This window comes from Chironomus tepperi, unplaced genomic scaffold, assembly GCF_022539635.2.
Source record: "Chironomus tepperi strain 1889 unplaced genomic scaffold, CSIRO-AGI_Ctep_v1 contig_376, whole genome shotgun sequence".
NCBI classification, from domain to species: Eukaryota; Metazoa; Arthropoda; class Insecta; order Diptera; family Chironomidae; genus Chironomus; species Chironomus tepperi.
The window spans coordinates 2,838,688-2,856,548 of NW_027226498.1; the positions used below are offsets into that span (position 1 = coordinate 2,838,688).

Below are 17,861 nucleotides of genomic sequence, written 5' to 3' on the forward strand. Positions count from 1 at the left end.
CTGCAGAGAAAAAGAAGTAAAAAGTCATTTGGCTTAAAATGTTTCATGAAATTTTTAAAATGCATTTTATTATTCGAAGTTTGAAAGTTTTCTTTTTAAATTTTTAATAATTTTGTTTTGTTCAAAGCAACTACAGTTTCGTTATATGTTATAAAATCAGAAAAATAACATTTAGACAAAAGTGTATGACCACTATAACTGTTTCCAAATAGACAAGTGCAGTAGATTTAGGCTCCAAATTGGATTTTTTCGGCTCGGTCACCAGGAATGTGACATAAGGTCGATCTGACTTTGTGTAACATTCAGCAATCAGACGAGCTATCTCTTGATGTTGCATACCCTCTATTTTGTGATTGTCGACTTCCATAATTAATTGACCAACTTCAAGGCCGCCAGCTTCAAACGCTGCTCCATTTTCCTATAAGAATCAATGCCAAAAAAAAAAAATTTGTTTTGTGTCAGTCATATGGTTTGACTTTACGGTTATTGATGTTGTGTCATTTTGCTTACGTGAATATTTATGATTCTTGGCAAGGGATGTTTTGTATTTGATCCGCCCTCAATTGCGAGTCCTTCATTATTTAAATAGTCGTTTTCATTTACAGAATAATAAAAGATAATTTTTATTGAGTTTTTAGGGCATTCTTTGTAGTAAGAAAAAGAAATAAATTATATCCAAAAAAACCTCTAAGCTTCCCCGATATACACGAATAAAATTTTATGGATATTACTAAATTGCTTAATGATTTGTTTTACCTAATATGGCTTTGGTTTTCGGGATGGACACCAATAAATTTCCATCGCTATTTTGAATGACGTTTGAAGACCTCATTTCGTTTGAAGGCTTTCGAACGTGCTCACGAGCTCTTTCGTGATGTATGTGAGGATCATTTCTCAATTGCTGTTTCGACTGTAAATGAAATTTATTATTATATTAGTATAGTTTATGAGCAAATATAGGCTGATTCGTAATTTTATAAATGAATTAACGTCACTAAAATAATGAATATTTACCAAAGGACGTCCAAAGTACCAAGAATGTAATCTCTGCGTAATCGATCGAATACCGTCAAAGCTCAAGTAGCTCCCCTAAAAAAATATTTAAATGCACATTTTCAATTGAGTGTGTTCTTAATTTAGAATATTGCATATTAGCACTTGTGTGTGCTCTAATTAGAAAATAAGACAGCACTTTCTAGAAAACTATAACAAAGTGCTCAATTAAAGAGCAATAATCTATTTATAGGAATATCTATAATGTAATTTGATTACATACTGAGTGTAATCCTGAATGATTGAGTTGATCATCGATGCCTCTACTTCCAAGCTTATTTTTAAAACCTCCCTATAATTTAATTATGTATGAGCAATGAAAAGTAAAATCACACAAGAACATAAAGGATTGAAAAAATTAATTAAACAAAGAGACAAAAAAATCTATTGTTAGCTTAATTAACATACTCCACTACGGCCATAAAGAGTAGCTACATTATTTGATAGAACATTCACGGTTACGCCATGTCGAAACATCAATTCATCAAATCGTAGTCTATCCTCTGGATAAATAATATCACGTATTTCAGAAACTAGACTATGCTGTAAAAATGAAATATAATATTGATAAATTTTTCTATGTCTATATCTATAACGCTATATATATAAAGGAACAAATTGTAATTTAGGGGAATTAAATTTTTTCTAAAAAAAACTAATAATAACTGATCAGTGATTCATGATATCATGAAATAGCTGCAGAAGTCTAATGCAAATTTGAGCGCATTTTTAAACGTTTTTATCCCAATGTTCTGTATTATCTTCAAGATTTATGAAAGTATTTGTCATTCCAGCGCAGCCCCATTTTCAATAATTATGAAATTACAAATTGAGATAGGCTTTGTTTAGGTAATTTTGGTTAGGTTTCTTAAACCCGCCCCTTTTAATCCCCATAAAAACCCAATTTTACGGGTTACTTAAATTTCTACCCGTCATGCATGACGGTATTGTATCCCAATTATCAATATAAATTGATAACGTGTTTTAGGACTGCAAACCAGAGGGATATCCAGGGAGTGGGGTAGAGACCTAATCATCCTCTTTTTTGAAAAAGCCAAACCCTCTCTCCTCTCTAATTTTTGGGATCCATATAAGAGAGGATCGAACCCCCTTGCCACTCAAACAATTTCTGGCTGCAAGCATATAAAACATTTTTGTCAATACTAAATTTAACCAGTCATCGCCACAATGCAGTTAAAAATCGTTCATTTTAAAAATGCGCAAATAGATGACAAAAGAAGAAAAGGAATGAGGAAACTTATAAATGGCAAGAAAATTAAAATAACTTTTTTGCATGCTTCCCTAAATGAAGTTCAACAAAAGAACTGAATAGAATGAAATGTAACAAAAATTTATAAAGACAAGTACGATAAGTTGAATTTATCAATGAAAGAAAGAAGTAAGTAAGTGAGTAGAATAGCAATAAATATTGATTTAAAAAAAAAACAGGAACAACAAATGATCAATATAAGGGTAAGTTTGAATAAACTATTAAAGAGAATTCAAGTGGTATTCTATCATCCTCTGTCGATTAATCATCATCATATTAATAAAAAATTTACCTTTTCTGGTGTATCTAGCAATTCTAAAAGTATCGTAACAAATGTTTCAATGTCCATATTCCTTTTCGCTCCATATTCGGATATATTGTGAATCAAATTTAATAAATGATTGCGTGACAATAGTGATCTAGCTTTTTCCTCAATCGAAGATATGCTACAGTTTTTCTTAATTGCTTTTAAAGACGTGCTAATGTGTCGACTTGTCGACGTATCTCCAGCGTGCCAGGATGACGAAGATTGTGGGTAATTATTATTAAGATTATTATTATTATTACTATTATTATAAGAACAAGAGTATGGAATTTTTCCAATATCTCGAATAAGAAGTGTCATTCGCTTGTGACATTTTAATAAATTTACAGCTTCATCATGAGTTATTTCTAAGAAGGAACGGTTGTTAACTTCCAATATTTGATCTCCAATCTACAAACGAATTAAAATTATATTAATATTTAATGGCTGATTTGAATAAATCATATTTACCATCAAACCAGCCCTCTCAGCAACACTATCCTTGTCAACTCCTGTGACAAATATCCCCAAACCATACTCGATGCCTCCTCTTATCATTAATCCTAATGATTGACCAGGTTCAATAAGTAAATCGATACGCCTTACGCGATCCATTTTATCGACACGTCGGTGACTATATTCGTGAGGAGGCGATACGGAACGTCCATGTCTATCTATCCATATACATCCAACCTTTAATGGTGGAGCTGAATGAATTGAGCCAGAATCACCGCCAATTGCAGCACCGCTGCTATGTGGTTGATGAAATTCTTGAGGTACAGGAATATAAAGTTCTTCATCACGTGGATACTGATGCAATTGAGACTCATCGAAACTATTATATTTCATTGTTGCATGAGTTGATCCCCCGCTTTCAGGTGATCGAACAGTCATCGAGCAGAATTTTTCTGCTTTCAAGATTTGTGTACATTTTTTAACAGCTTCTTCATGCTGAAGAGATGTAAATGGAGTGCCATTTATTTCTAAGATTGCATCGCCTGCTCTCAATCCGCTAAGAAAGGCTGGCGAGCCAATTTCAACTTTTGAAACATAAACACCACGACCTGTCGTTTTATTTCCCCTCACACATAATCCAAATCCATTATCCTCCTTCGCTGCTGTTGAATGTGGATCAGTTTTTGTATTTCCTGATGATTTATTGCTGCTACTTGAATGATGAGATGTCTGCTTCAATGGTAAACTCAAATTCTGTGAGTTTGCTTTTGTACTATCACTTCTCTTCAAATGAATGGTACGTGTTGCTAATTGATGGATATTTGGTATGCTGTGACTTATGTGTTGATCCCTCATTGTACGATACAGCTATAAATTGTAGATTATTTTTAAAAATTAATTAGACAATTATTTGAGAAAATGATGGAAATGGCAAGTTAACTATTTCTCATTAAAAACTTGCTTAATGACTGTAATTCTACACAGTATCAACAGTTTGGTAATTTGAGTGCAGAGAAAAGGCATAAGAAGTAAATTAAATTAAATGTTCAAATCATTCGTTTGAGTTGGCGAAATTACAAGTTAAAGAACTTGGCATACACAATATTGAGTTACTAAAAAATAGTCCGATAAAATCTTAATAATCGAAAGGGAAATGACTTGCTATGCGTGTTAGCATTAGATTAAGTCTAAATCACACACATCCGGGAAGTATCCAGGAATATTTCATATAATTAACTTACTTGATGTGTCATTGTAGGTGGGCTTGATGCTGACGATGGACTTTTTCTTCCTCGTTGGTTTTCGTTAATAATAGCGGAACCGCTGCTCGTTCGTTGTCGATTTGTCGATGATGATGATGGTGGTGGTTGCTGATGATGATGCCCAAGAAAACCAGTTAAATGCGGATGTGCTGTATGATGAGGAGCGCCGTGATGTGGAACTGAAAATAGTTGTATAACTTCCTCAGGTGATATAACTTTTCGCTTAATATGATTTGAATTGACATTTTTACTGTTACTCCTTGCAGAGGAGTTTGAATTGGATGGCATGTGTTTCTGATCATTTGCCATTTTAATATTGCTGTTCATTTTGCTACTACTATAAGCGGATGATGCTGAGACGGAATTAGTCTTATTCAAACCCTTAACTGTCTGAATATTATTTGTAGAATGTAAAGCTAATGGCGATTGAACTGAATTATTGCTAAAGTCTTTACTTGGATGTGAAGATGCTCTACTATAATATGAATTTTGTGAATGTGGACGAGGATGTTGCAGATAATTTATATCACTGCTGCTGTAATGTCGACGATGATCTTGTATGTTGTGAGGATGATTATAGGATTTATCTATTTTTTTCATATTTATGAAACAGTCCAGAAATAGTATTGGATGTAATTCATATAAGCAAAAAAGAGCAGAAAAAAGAATTATGTCATTCAAAAGGATCTATCATCAAAAATAAAATTGTTAATCGCGAAAAATAATCTAATTATAAAAGAGGAGAGGTAACTACAAATGGATATTAGCGGTCAACTAAGTATGCATTACGAGCTTTCGACACAACGATTTTTTTCGTTAGTAATACAGTCTTACTTTATATCCTTAAAATTTCTCTGCATTAAAATGCATTAAAATGCATGACTATCGAACAATTTTGGGAATTTCAACGACTTTTGTGATTTTAAATTCTTTTATATTCCAAAAATTTGACCTATCCAATGACAATTTAGCATAAAATTTAAAATCATTTTTTCCGTTAAATGTCAAAAATCCCAAAAGTTTTGTCGACATCCTTGGATAATAAAGTAATTAGATTTTTAGGATATTAATGTCAAAAGCTTAATTTGTAAGGAAAAGAAGCTTTAAATTTATGTTATTAATTTGAAAAACACGTTACTTAGTTAATGTATGTTATTTTATCGGGTATTTTTTTGTGTTATTGTGATTTTTTTTTTTCTTACGAACCAAACGATCTTGATGTAACGGATGAATTAGCTAAATAGAAGCTCTGTTCATCATATGGCTTTTTCGTACTATTATTACTCAATGTACGATCATGTCTTCCTCGATCAAATTGTTGTGCATTTACATTCTGACTATACATGAGACTAAGAGTTTCAGTATCGTCTAAATCAACTATATCAGCATAAACATTATTATTCGAATAACTTAGCAAGTCGAACGATGATGGACTACTATTGTTATTATTGGAAATATTCTCAATGTTTTCAAATTTATCTGTATAAATTTTATTATTATTGCTCACGCCAGTTTTCATCTTCTTGAAGAAATTATCATCTGCAATGGAAGAAAGGACAAGATAGCATTAGAACTTTTTTACAACATAAAAGCACATCCTTGTCCAGTTCATCACTTTTAACGGTTTTTATTATTTTAAAAATTACTAACACCATCAAACAATTTCACCAAAAAAAATTGTATGTCATTTGAACTCAACTCAAATGAACTAGTCAGGCAATGCAATGTGAATAAGCATGTACTGGACAAAAATACGATAAATAGAATAAAAATTGAATTGCATTAGAAATAATAAAAAAATATTGCTTTCTCTCTTCCTTCCACTATCTTATGAGATTTAATTTCAATTTGTGTAAAACATTTGGCTCTTGGCATTTGGCATTGCTTTCCAAAAAAAAAAAAACGGAGAAGGAAAAAAAGAAAAATGGGAATGAATGGAATATCTTTTTTCTATTTATTTAGTTTTTAATTACGAAGAAATATGTTTTCATTCGCATATAGATAGACGTATACACTTAATGTATAATATATTGAATATTTTGCTTTATTATGAGTGAGCATGGTAGCAATAAGGGAAGGAGGAGAAGATGGAGGAAAAAAAATGAAAATTGATTGAAACTTCCATGGTCATATATTATGAATATGTATAAAATAAATACTAGTATATTCTCATTACGACTTTCGTTTATAAATGTTTGTTGATTTTCATGAAATTCATCCCCTGAATATGCCAATTTGTAAATTAATGCCATTTACGTGCACAGTATAATTTTTTATGAGTTGAGAAGGCGGAGGTGTAAGTTTAACGGAAACGTCTAAATGAGCATTTTACACAATCGTCACTTTATTAAACTTTTTTTTTTCTTTTTCATATTTTTATATATATATATTTATTTCAATGGCCATAGTTTACTATTTTTATGCTTCATGGAAAAATCGATAATGCTCACTTGAAAAGCATGGATCTGAAAAAAGTATTTAATTATTTAGATAGTGCACTCTATTTTTATAATCCTTATATGTCTCTATTGAATCGCCCATGCCTTTAAGAAATTTTCACAATTATGAAAAATATCAGCATAATTTTCCACGTTAGTGTCTGTCATGTTTCTAATTATATCAATTTTTGGCACTTTTTCTTCAAATCATTCTCATTTCATCAAACATTTTTTCAGATTTTCATTTTTAATGTTTTGGAATTTTCTTCTCGCCTTTTTTTTTCATTTTCCTTTTTTTTCATACGAAAAGAAAAAAAAAATCATTTTCATTTCTTTCACCTTTAAATGCTCTTTTATTCGCATTCAACTTACTTTAAACGACACTTAAAAATTAAAATCTGTATCACAAACTATCACAAGTTGAAATCAAATAGATTAGAAATGTTTAATTTACATTCACACAGGATAAATAATAAAAATTAAATCCTCACGACTTGATGATAAATTTTTTTTCCCCAAGTTCATCGACAAAAAGCTCAAAAGACTAATTTGTGATGAAGGTGCCGAAGCGAAGAAGCATGAAAGTCCTGTAAGGAAATTTTTATATTTGCAACAATAAGCTTTCCAAGGCATGCGCGCATCATCAAATACAATTGAAATCCAACATTTAGCATATTTGTGTTGTAATATTTTTATTATTTCTTGTTTTTTTTTTCAATGGATTTTATTAATGCAAATGTAATTCAAAGGCGAAGAAAGAAGGAGAGTTGTTAAGTAAGCTTTTATGGTTTAGTGTTTTGGACACAATTGGGCCGGGAAATTGCCCATAAAAATTATTCAATGACGTGTAAATGAATATAAAATAATTAAACATTAAATAAGGTAAATAATGTGCAATTAAAGTGCGGGTAAGAGTGTTAAAGACGAGTTTAATAAGGTCTCCCCATTCCACGACCCATTCCGGCTGGCATTCCTCCTGCTTGTGGCATCTCATTTGCCGATTTTGGACTTTTGATTGTCTCATCGACTGAGAGTATCAAACTGGCAGCTTCACATGCAGCCGTCAAAGCGTTGATCTTAATAATTGATGGTTCCCAAACACAGGCTTCAAAATTGTCTGCGATGTGTTCCTTGTTTATATCAACGCCATACCAAACATTTCCTAAATTTTTAAGGGAATTTTAAAAATATGCAAAAATAATACATTAAGAATAAACTATCGTTACCTTGAGCGTGCTTTTGTCTAAGCTTGTTGAGAATGTTTGTCGCGTCGAAGCCAGCATTATCACAAAGTTGGCGAGGAATAATTTCCAAAGCTTTTGCTAATGCACCGATCAATAATTGTTCTTTTCCAGCAATTGTTCGTGAATAATCTCTTAAAATTTTCGATAATTCCATTTCTATCGCTCCGCCACCAGCAACGACTGCATCATTCTTGATCGTACGACGAACAATCATAATAGCATCGTGTAAAGAACGTTCAGTTTCTTCCAAGAATTGTTCGGCACCACCACGTAGGACCAATGTCACACTGCATTGAGCAATAGCACATCCTTGGAAAACATTGAATCTCTCACCTCCAATTTGACGTTCTTCAAAATAGTCACATTTTCCCATGACATTATCTTTGAGATCAGCAACTGTGGTCAATACAGCACCACCACATGCTTTCATTGTTCGTCTCATGTCTTCTTCAACAACACGTCCAGCACAAAACATATCACGATCAGCGAAATACTGAGTAGCAACATCGCCAATTGGTAGTTTTGACAATACAACATTTGCTCCTGATTTGTGGATTTTCTCTAATTTATCATAAAGAATTTGCCATTCTGCATCGACAATCTTTTGATACTCTTTAACATTATCAACACGAATTTCGGCATTATCTCTTTCTGCCTTTAACTCTAACTCAATATTAAGCAATGCAATTTTGCAAGGTTTATATTGCTTAGGCTGCATTTCGAATCCAGCATATGAGAATGTCTTTTTAAATGCAACCCCATCAATGAGTTCAGATTCTTCAAGAGCTCCACCAGCGACTTTCTTAATTCCAATCATATTTAATGGTAACAAATCGTCCAATTTCAAAACTGCATCGACGACCATTTTTGAGAAGAAATCTTTCTGCTGATGAATGAGTTTTGATGACATTGCTGTTGCTGCACATTTCTCCAATAATGCTCGATGTTCTTTGGAATCGCTTTTCTCAATTTTTACTGCTAATTTATTAATATTCTCAATACAAATCGACAATGCTTTACGAACTGCCTTAATTACGATTCTTGGATGAACACCTTCCTCAACAAATGGCTTTAATTGTTTCAAAAACTCGCCAGCAAGTAAAACTACACTTGTAGTTCCATCTCCAACTTCTGCGTCTTGTGATCTGGCAATATCGACGAGTGTTTTTGCAGCTGGGTGTACAATATCCAATAATTTCATGATTGTTGCTCCATCATTTGAAATCGTAGCTTTACCACGTCCATCAACAATCAATTTATCCATTCCTCTTGGACCGAGTGTTGTTCTTACCTAAAAAAACGAGTTAGTCATATGAGTCATAAATTTTCATACAAACTAATATCACTTACGGCATCAACTATTGTTTGACATGCATTGATATTTGAGACTACTTGAGGTTTTCCTTGTGAGGAATCGGTTCCTTCTTTGAGTAATAAAATTTGTGGTTGCTAAAAAGAAAAAAGAATTATATTAATTTATGCATATCTTCGAGATGATTCTTATGTTGAGGTTATAGAACTTTTATGTATTATTTTACCGTCTATATTGAAGATATTTAATAATAAATGTTTATTAGCAGGATCATTTTCATTAAGTTAAACACATTTTAATTAACGTTATTTGTTAATTTCATTAAGTTAATGAAGAAAACAGCAATTGAATAACACACGGTTTATTCAAGGAAAAAATGTTTTCACAAAATATCCAATAATACAGCATGTACTGATGATTTAGAGTGTTAATTATACTTACCATCATATTGGATAATGATTACTATATTCGTAAATATTAGAAAATTTATGAAACTATTAAAACACAAATGTTTAGAAAATTTACTTAAAAATTAACTTGACCGATTTTAGCAAAACAAGTTATGAAACTTAACCGATTTAGGTAAAACAAGTTGAAAAGTTTTTAACGGAAACAATAAATTTAAAAATAGAAACACAAAAGAGAGAAAGATTTTTCTTATTGCTTTACATCAAAAAATTTAAAACTTTAATTTAAGTGTTTAAAATATCATTTTAGCTCCTGAAAATATGTACATTTGATATTTAGTATCTTCTTTTGCAAGGATCAGTTGAAGGTGAGTTGAAAAATAATGAATTTCGTGACGAAAAAGTGATTTGAAAAATTGGCTTAGTGCAAAATCAGAGTTGCCCGATCAAGAAAAAAAAAATAAGCCATAAATTTATTTACAACGTAATTCTGTGGCAAAGTAATTAGTACGAGATTAACTATTTAGTCATTTTCTGATAATTTTGTTCATTATTTTGGACTAAAAACAGTAGTATTTGAATTCGTGTATTAATTGATGAATGACGAAACAGTTCAATATGGCGAAATATTGATGATTTTTCGTGTTAGTAACGACTAAAAAACATTAGTAAAGTGTATTGAACAACTCAATGAAATATGTATGAGAAAAAAGATATACAAGTGAAACTTTTTGAATATCGAATAAATAATACCTTGAATTTTTTTTCGTCTATAGATTAAAAATGAGCTTATTCTGCGACAATTTTTTATTTTAATAATATTCAGTAATAGTACGAAATTTTTTATTCGTGAGTCAAATATATATATATACATTTCCGTAAAATCAGCAAAATTTTCAATGTTAAAGTAATGATTAAAGAAAACAATACACTGACAAAACTCTTGTTATATGACATAAATATTTATAAAATTATTCGTAATCAGCAGCTCAGAAAGTGACTGCGGTAATAGAATAAAATAGTATTTTTAATACATGAAATCTTTCATTCGTTCCAGAAAATCTTAATTGTTTTTCACAAGAGTTGTGATTATTAACAAAAGTATATAAAAAGTGAGAAAAATAATGGATCCAGCCAAGGAAAAGGAAGTGGAAGACGAATATTTGTCGTCGCTTATGGACTTGAATGTGAACAGCAAGCCTTTAATCAATATGTTGACGATGCTTGCAGAAGACAACATGGAATGTGGACATGTGATCGTTCGAGCGATAGAAAAACATTTGGCACAGGTTTTTACACTTTATAAAATATGAAAAACTAGTGAAAGCTAAGAGAGAAATCTTATTGCCGTTTATTATGCGACATAAACGCATTTCTTCACATAAATCACCACAAATTTTAAGATTTTTGAAGAAATGCGTTAATCATAACATTTAGTCAAAGGCTTAGGTATTTAAAAAACAAATGAGTAAAAGAGATGTGAAAGAAAGAAAATATTGTTATGGAAGTGATATTGTGTGTGCATGAAATGAAATTGAAACTGACATGATATTGCATTTTTTTTTAAAAAAAAAATTACTTTCTTAATCTTTCTCATTAAATCATTATATAGACCTTAATACAAAGTATAAATCTGTGATATTATTTTATACAGTAAAACTATTAAAACTTCTTATCGAAAGTGTTTTTTTCTTCATAATAGTAGTACGTAAAATATTCTTGACCTTTAAGAAATAAAATATGTGTTTCAGAAAGAGAAGTAATTCATTAATGATTTTATCCAATTTAGGTTTCTCCAATTTCACAAAACGATCTTTTCCTTTAATTTATTTTCTAATTTCTTCTTTTATTAAATTTTCAAAAATAAAGGTTTCCTTCGATGTCAAATTGCCGATTCTTTATCTGATTGATTCAATCGTAAAGAACGTTGGAGCTAAATACAAACAGCTTTTTGCTCAAAATATAGTCAATATTTTCTGTGGTGTCTTTGAAAAGGTAGAAAGCAATAAATTGTTTATTTTCAAGTCCGATGAGTAATTTTTTTGATAATAATTTGTAGGTAAATGAAAAAGTTCGTGAGAAGATGTTTAATTTACGTCAGACATGGAATGATGTATTTCCACAAACAAAATTGTATGCATTAGATGTCAAAGTAAATGTTATGGACAGTAATTGGCCAATTACGGCAAAAGTTGTCCCAAAATCCGTTCATGTCAATCCCAATTTTCTTAAAAACTCGGAAACCCAAGCAAAAGAAGATTTATTGAAACAAATGCAGGCAAAAGAACGTGAATTACTCGAGTTAAGGCAGCGAAAAATTGAATTGGAATTGCTGGTCACCAAAAAGAAAATTGCAGAGCAAGAAAAAGAAATTCGAAAGGTTGTAAACCCTTCACAATTTGTGATGTACTTTATTTCAAATGAATTTCTTATTTTTTGTTATTTCAGGGGCCATCGGTAGGAGTTCCATCTATAGCTTCTGTTGCTGTTAATCCAAGCGTGGTGAGTTTAACTGTCATTAATTATTTAAAATTTATACATCTTAATTTCAAATGCTTAAAAACTGAAATATTTTACAAAAAATGAAAGAATATCGTAGTAATGACTACATCATTTATATAAAATTAGATGCCTCCAATCGCTAGCACAGCGATGCCTACAATACAGTCACATCCAGCACATCAAGGTGGGAGAATTCGGATTGCTCCAGTTAGTTCTGCTATGATACAGAGACCTCGCGATCCTCGTCTTTTAAAATCACGAGCAACAGTTGAGAATACAGCTATTAACAATCAACAATTAGTTACACCATCATTAACACCCATCGATATTCTTGGAAATATGTCAGCAACAAAGTCATTGCCAAGAATACCAAAGTATAGTAGTTCAAAATCGTCCAGAGATCATGATGAACGAGATCCACGAAAGCGACGTGAAAAAGAAAGGGAAGAGTCAAAAGGAAGTAAAAGTAGTGAATCAATTTCTCGAGAGAAAAGTAGATCCTCAAAATCTTCTTCATCATCAGTTGATCGTAAAAAATCGAGCTCAAGTAGCAGCGAATCGCCAAGGAAAAGTCGTGATGATGATAAAAAATCATCAAAAAGTAGCTCTTTTCACCACAAATCGTCGCATTCGAGGTCTCATTCATCGAAAAGCTCATCAAAGAGTACAAATGGCGAAAATAAGATGAAAGAAGATGTCGATTTGAGAATAATGCCAGTCGTTGATACAGACATGAGGCAACTACAGCCACAACAAGCAACAGGAGAGAGTGGTACAACAAGCGATAAACTTAATAAAAATAAACTTCTAAATGAACTCCTTCACGATGAAGATTTGAAGACTAGTCAAGATATGATGATAACAACAAGTAATAACGGTAAAGAATACAAACCAATTTTAAAAGTCATGATAAATTTTCATTTTTATTTATTGTGACGAAAAAATGTGATAGTAGAGTGTAAGAAAATTAATCTGTGATTCAGAAGATCTCTTAAATCTTAAAATAATAATTTTTTTTAAATCATCTAAATGATTATGTATACATATATACCTGAATGAATGTGTCTTTTGGACTCATTAAAACTATGTTTTTGAACTTGACTGATGAATATTTTTTTTAAAATACATTTGAAAAAACAAAGAGGATAAAAAGCACAAATAAAGATTTTGCCTCAAGATTTTTTTGAATTAAATACTTTTCGGGACTAAGTCGTCAACCCAGGGACATAATGATTTGTGAAAAATAAAAAATTGTTATTACAAGAATGAAAAAAAAAATTGGGATTAATATGGGAATTAGTTTTATTAATAGACACAATTCTTCGTTGCCTAACGAATTATCGCTTTCAAGCTTAGCTTTATGATGTTGGTGAATTTTCAAATGCTCTCAATCTGCGTCCAGTTTAATTTATTTACGTATTTTAAAGAGATAGGAACCTCCTTTTTACGGATGAAAGATGGAAGTGAAAAAAACATGCCATCATTATCATTGCTATGAAATGAGAAAGATGAACATAATTAGATTTCTTTACAGAAGAATCGGAAACTGAGCCAAAACTATGTGATACAGATTTAAGGTTTGTGGAACCAAGCAAGAAGAGATCAATGAGTAATGAACCCTTAGAAACGGAACCGACAATTAAGAAGAATAAAACTGAAACGGATACGTGAGTATAGCATAAACGATTTAAATCGTAACATCTTTTAATAAAAGTCTTTATAGGTTGTTTGGGAGCGAAGACGTCGACTTAAGGGCACTTAATGAGAAACCTAATGATCCACAGCCTGAGAAAAAGAAAACAGTATGCTTAAAAATTTGACATTTAATTTACTGAAATTTAATTTACATTTATTTTTTAGCAAAAAGGAAAATCTAAATTTGAAGAACTCCGAGACAGACTTAATGCTTCTAGAATGGCTAAACCTGGCATCAAAATTTTGGAAGAAATTCAGCCTATGCCAATCACTGAAAACGGAGATTTAGTTAAGAAAAATCTTCACAAGAAAAAACAAGACACTAAGGAACCGTCTCCTTTGCCTCAAACAATTGCAAATGACTTAAACGAAAGAATTGTTCATAAAGAACAATCTCCACCAAAAATAGCTCTGCCAAATATGCATACACAGCCGCCACCGAAAATTGAGGAGGAGAGAAAAGATGAAGTCATCGACTATGGAAGTATGACTGCTGCAGAATTAAGAAAAGCAACTTCAGGTAATTTCCAACATAATTTTTTATTTCAAAATTCGTCGATTTTCCTTTTTATTAAATTTTGGATAATCGTTAAATTTCAAATATCATAAGATTGTGTGATTTAAAAAAAATCATTGTTTTTTTAAATTTTCAGTTCCGACAAACACTCGGAAAGAAAAGAGAAAGGAGACAAAGTGGAGCCAGCCAACAATGCCACCAGCAATACCATGGATGAACGTAAATCGACCAGCGCCAGTTTCCAACGTAATTCCTTTACCTCAACATTTTACGAATCCATGGGAAACAAATCCAATGGTTGTGGCTATGCAAAAACAAAGTCAAATGCCGCTAGTTGTACCGCAAAGTCCATCTCAACCAATTTTGAACAATAAAATGCGAACATTACGTTTAGATGGAACTCGTGATCATTTATTACGCTTTTATGGTGAAGTTGCTATAATTTTTAATGAATTAGGAGAAGCACACGATATTAAGTTTAGTTCAGGACAGAGTAAAGTGATTATTGATGATACATATAGTGCTATATTAGACTTTAATGATACATATAAGCCTATCATTGTTGATGGAATTTTACATCAAATAAAATTTGGCACTCCAACACGAGAGTTATACATTGATGATCATTTCTATGAATGTTACTTTAATAATCAAATCACGCAAATTATATTAGGCGATAAAGTTCGAAGAATTCGAATTGAAGGAAAAGCGCCAGAAGTTAAAATTGGAATTAAGCGAAATGATATTGTTTTGGGACTTATTAATATGATGATTGATGCTGAATTAATGGTTCCCGTATTTCTTGATACCACGCTTCAATATTTTGAATATAAAGGACAAATTTTTACATTGCAATTTGCAGACTTTTTCTTAAGTGTCATTATCAACAATGAACCATTTAAAGTCGAATTTGGTGGCTTGCCAAAAAATTACATTTTAAACGGACAAAAACATTTTATTCGATTTACTGTGCTGCCTGATGAAGTTAGTCCAGGAAAAGTCAATATGAGAGGAATGCGTAGAACTCATTTATTCAGAAACTGTAAATCACCACCATTAATTGACGCTTTTCCTGATCATATGATTCATAATCAAATTCAATCGCCAATGGATAATATGGATATATCAAAATTAGTAGAAAATGATATGAGAGTACAGCCACCACAACTACCTATTAACACAAGCACAATGCCACCCAACATGATCCCAGGAATAGGAAATGAACCATCTTCACTTCCTGATTTGAACATTAGTGAGTTATTACAAAAACTTGTAGCAACAGGAATTATTGGAAATAACGCAAACACTGCACCAGCAAGTTCATCAGCACCACAAACGAATGAGAATAAAAAGGATGCGATTGAAAAAGAAGAAAATCGTATTCCAAAATCACAACCACAAAAGGAAGAATCAAAGATCATTCCAGTCAATTTATCTCGACCTGAAACAATCAAGAAACGACAACAAGCCATAATTGACACTTTATATTCTGGCTTGCAGTGTAGCAGTTGTGGTCTCAGATTCCCACCAGAGCAAACAATCAAATACAGTCAGCATTTAGATTGGCATTTTAGACAAAATCGTCGTGAACGTGACAGTAAGCGAAAAGCTCATTCAAGAAAATGGTATTACAATCAAGCAGATTGGATCAGATATGAAGAAATTGAGGATCTTGATGACAGAGGTAATTTTACAAACTTTTCTTTTGTTTTCGTGGTTTAAAATATTTAATTAATTTACAGGAATGAACTTTTTTGAAACGCAACAAATGGAAGCAATGGATCAGGGTGAAGATTCAAACGGAGTTCCTCGTTCAATTGGCAATCAAGAAAATACAGTTGTTAGTTGTCCAGCAGGTCCAGATGATGTAAATAGATGCTGTAATATGTGCCATGATCAATTTGAACAGTTCTTTAACGAAGAAACAGAAGAATGGCATCTAAGGTCTGCACTTAAAGTCGAAGATAAATTCTTCCATCCCATCTGTTATGATGATTATAAAGTAGGTAACATTTTATTGCCATATAATCGTAAATTAATAATTTTTCTTCCTTGTGTTAAGGCTTCACTGACATTAGATGAATCAGCTTTAAACGAAATGGTAAATAATTCCATTGCAAATCATAATGAGGATGTTGAAATGACGGAAGACAGTATATTAATTGTTAAAGAAGAGAAATTAGAAGAAAAGTCTGAAATTACAGCAAATGGTGATGATGATGATGTCATTGTGCTCCCACCAGAAGAACCTGTTATTACAGAAATTCCCGATGAGACAGAACCAGAACAGAGCGAAAATATAGAAGAGGAGAATCAAACATTAAATGCTACAGACGACGATGTAATGATTCAGGAGCCTAAAATTGAAACACAAATTGTGAATGATGATGACGATGATGAACTTAATCAAAGTACTTCAGAAGAAACATCACAGCCTTTAATTGTGAAAATTAAAGAGGAACCAAAAGACGACGGATATGAAGATGAAGTTAATGAGGAAGATCCATTTATCGAAGTTACATCAATTAATGAAGATTTGATGCTCGGTGAGTAATCATTTTAATTAAATTTAAATTAAAAAATTGATTATATTAAGTACATTTGTAAACTTATTAATGATATTTTTCGTACATTCATAGATGATGCTCCTCAACATTCACCATTCCAACCATCAGCGTTGGACGAAAACGCTATATTTGACGAATCATCTTTGATAATGTCACAAGCGTCACCTCATAATTTGGTAGACGATTTCTTAGATGATGAAAATAATTCACGTCCTGATTCAAATGGCGGAATTGGGGCGTTTGTTGGTGGTAATAAAAAATTGAAAATTGTTCTTTCATCTTTGGTTCAAAATAATATAACACATAAGAATTTAAGTTCTAATAGTAATAATGTAAATATCGAACAAAATGATAATAGCAATATAGATTCAATCAATAAATTAGTAGATTCCAATAGCATTGATTTACATGGAGCAGAGGATCGGCCGAATTGTGATGAAAATAATCAAGATGACACAGAATTATCGTATAAATTAAAGCCTCATTTGCAAGGATTCAAGTTTGAAAAGAATTCAATTCCGGTGAAAAGAGGAATCGAAACGTCCGGATTATGTTCAATCATGTAAAAAAGTCGAGCATAATGCGACAAACTTTAAAAAAATGTATTTTGCGTCACACATCTTTTTAAAATTTATGCATAATATTTCAACGATAAAAAAAAATATTTAAAACTTTACAGGATATCACTTGTTATTGGATTATTATTTTGAATTTTTTTATTGTATAATTTCCTCATTCAGAACCAAGCGCCTGAGTTTTTCATCATATATAAAACAAAAAATATGAAAAAGGAGAGAAATAAAGAAGAAAATTTTCCCGAAAAAAAAACTTTAG

The 17,861-nt window shown here is 31.5% G+C and overlaps 3 protein-coding genes across 5 annotated transcripts; 1 reads left to right on the plus strand and 2 right to left on the minus strand.

Annotated features, from left to right (window-relative positions):
- Positions 1-68: 68 nt before the first annotated feature.
- LOC139095921 (whirlin-like) lies at positions 69-7,334 on the minus strand. Of its 2 annotated transcripts, XM_070647484.1 has the most exons (11): positions 7,156-7,334; positions 5,552-5,884; positions 4,325-4,932; positions 3,099-3,950; positions 2,616-3,038; positions 1,462-1,596; positions 1,277-1,345; positions 1,015-1,089; positions 757-910; positions 511-572; positions 69-418 (listed from the first exon to the last, which is right to left on the minus strand). In XM_070647484.1, exons 2-11 carry the CDS (start codon positions 5,862-5,864, stop codon positions 149-151), a joined length of 2,961 nt encoding a protein of 986 aa, XP_070503585.1. In that variant the 5' UTR covers positions 5,865-5,884; positions 7,156-7,334; the 3' UTR covers positions 69-148. The 2 variants fall into 2 exon arrangements, with proteins under 2 accessions (XP_070503585.1, XP_070503587.1); XM_070647486.1 differs by lacking the exon at positions 7,156-7,334 and having other exon boundaries at positions 5,552-5,896.
- Positions 7,335-7,449: 115 nt separating this feature from the next.
- CCT7 (chaperonin containing TCP1 subunit 7) lies at positions 7,450-9,898 on the minus strand. Its single transcript, XM_070647488.1, has 4 exons — positions 9,781-9,898; positions 9,378-9,476; positions 8,010-9,318; positions 7,450-7,945 (listed from the first exon to the last, which is right to left on the minus strand). Exons 1-4 carry the CDS (start codon positions 9,784-9,786, stop codon positions 7,713-7,715), a joined length of 1,647 nt encoding a protein of 548 aa, XP_070503589.1. The 5' UTR covers positions 9,787-9,898; the 3' UTR covers positions 7,450-7,712.
- Positions 9,899-9,962: 64 nt separating this feature from the next.
- Pcf11 (Pcf11 cleavage and polyadenylation factor subunit) lies at positions 9,963-17,860 on the plus strand. Of its 2 annotated transcripts, none has more exons than XM_070647482.1 (13): positions 9,963-10,114; positions 10,804-11,035; positions 11,616-11,741; positions 11,806-12,126; positions 12,195-12,248; positions 12,375-13,125; positions 13,783-13,915; positions 13,972-14,050; positions 14,109-14,463; positions 14,597-16,144; positions 16,203-16,462; positions 16,523-17,006; positions 17,100-17,860. In XM_070647482.1, exons 2-13 carry the CDS (start codon positions 10,871-10,873, stop codon positions 17,591-17,593), a joined length of 4,770 nt encoding a protein of 1,589 aa, XP_070503583.1. In that variant the 5' UTR covers positions 9,963-10,114; positions 10,804-10,870; the 3' UTR covers positions 17,594-17,860. The 2 variants fall into 2 exon arrangements, with proteins under 2 accessions (XP_070503583.1, XP_070503584.1); XM_070647483.1 differs by having other exon boundaries at positions 13,786-13,915.
- Position 17,861: the final 1 nt, after the last annotated feature.

Coding starts and splice junctions, on each gene's coding strand:
- LOC139095921 (XM_070647484.1), bottom strand. CDS start 5,864: ATGAAAACTGGCGTGAGCAATAATAATAAAATTTATACAGATAAATTT. Junction 4,933..5,551: donor CGTTACATCAAGATCGTTTG/GTTCGTAAGAAA, acceptor TGAAAAAAATAG/ATAAATCCTATAATCATCCT. Junction 1,090..1,276: donor ATCATTCAGGATTACACTCA/GTATGTAATCAA, acceptor ATATTTTTTTAG/GGGAGCTACTTGAGCTTTGA.
- CCT7 (XM_070647488.1), bottom strand. Junction 9,319..9,377: donor GTCAAACAATAGTTGATGCC/GTAAGTGATATT, acceptor TCGTTTTTTTAG/GTAAGAACAACACTCGGTCC. Junction 7,946..8,009: donor TAGACAAAAGCACGCTCAAG/GTAACGATAGTT, acceptor TTAAAAATTTAG/GAAATGTTTGGTATGGCGTT.
- Pcf11 (XM_070647482.1), top strand. CDS start 10,871: ATGGATCCAGCCAAGGAAAAGGAAGTGGAAGACGAATATTTGTCGTCG. Junction 12,249..12,374: donor TTGCTGTTAATCCAAGCGTG/GTGAGTTTAACT, acceptor ATATAAAATTAG/ATGCCTCCAATCGCTAGCAC. Junction 16,145..16,202: donor TGAGGATCTTGATGACAGAG/GTAATTTTACAA, acceptor ATTAATTTACAG/GAATGAACTTTTTTGAAACG.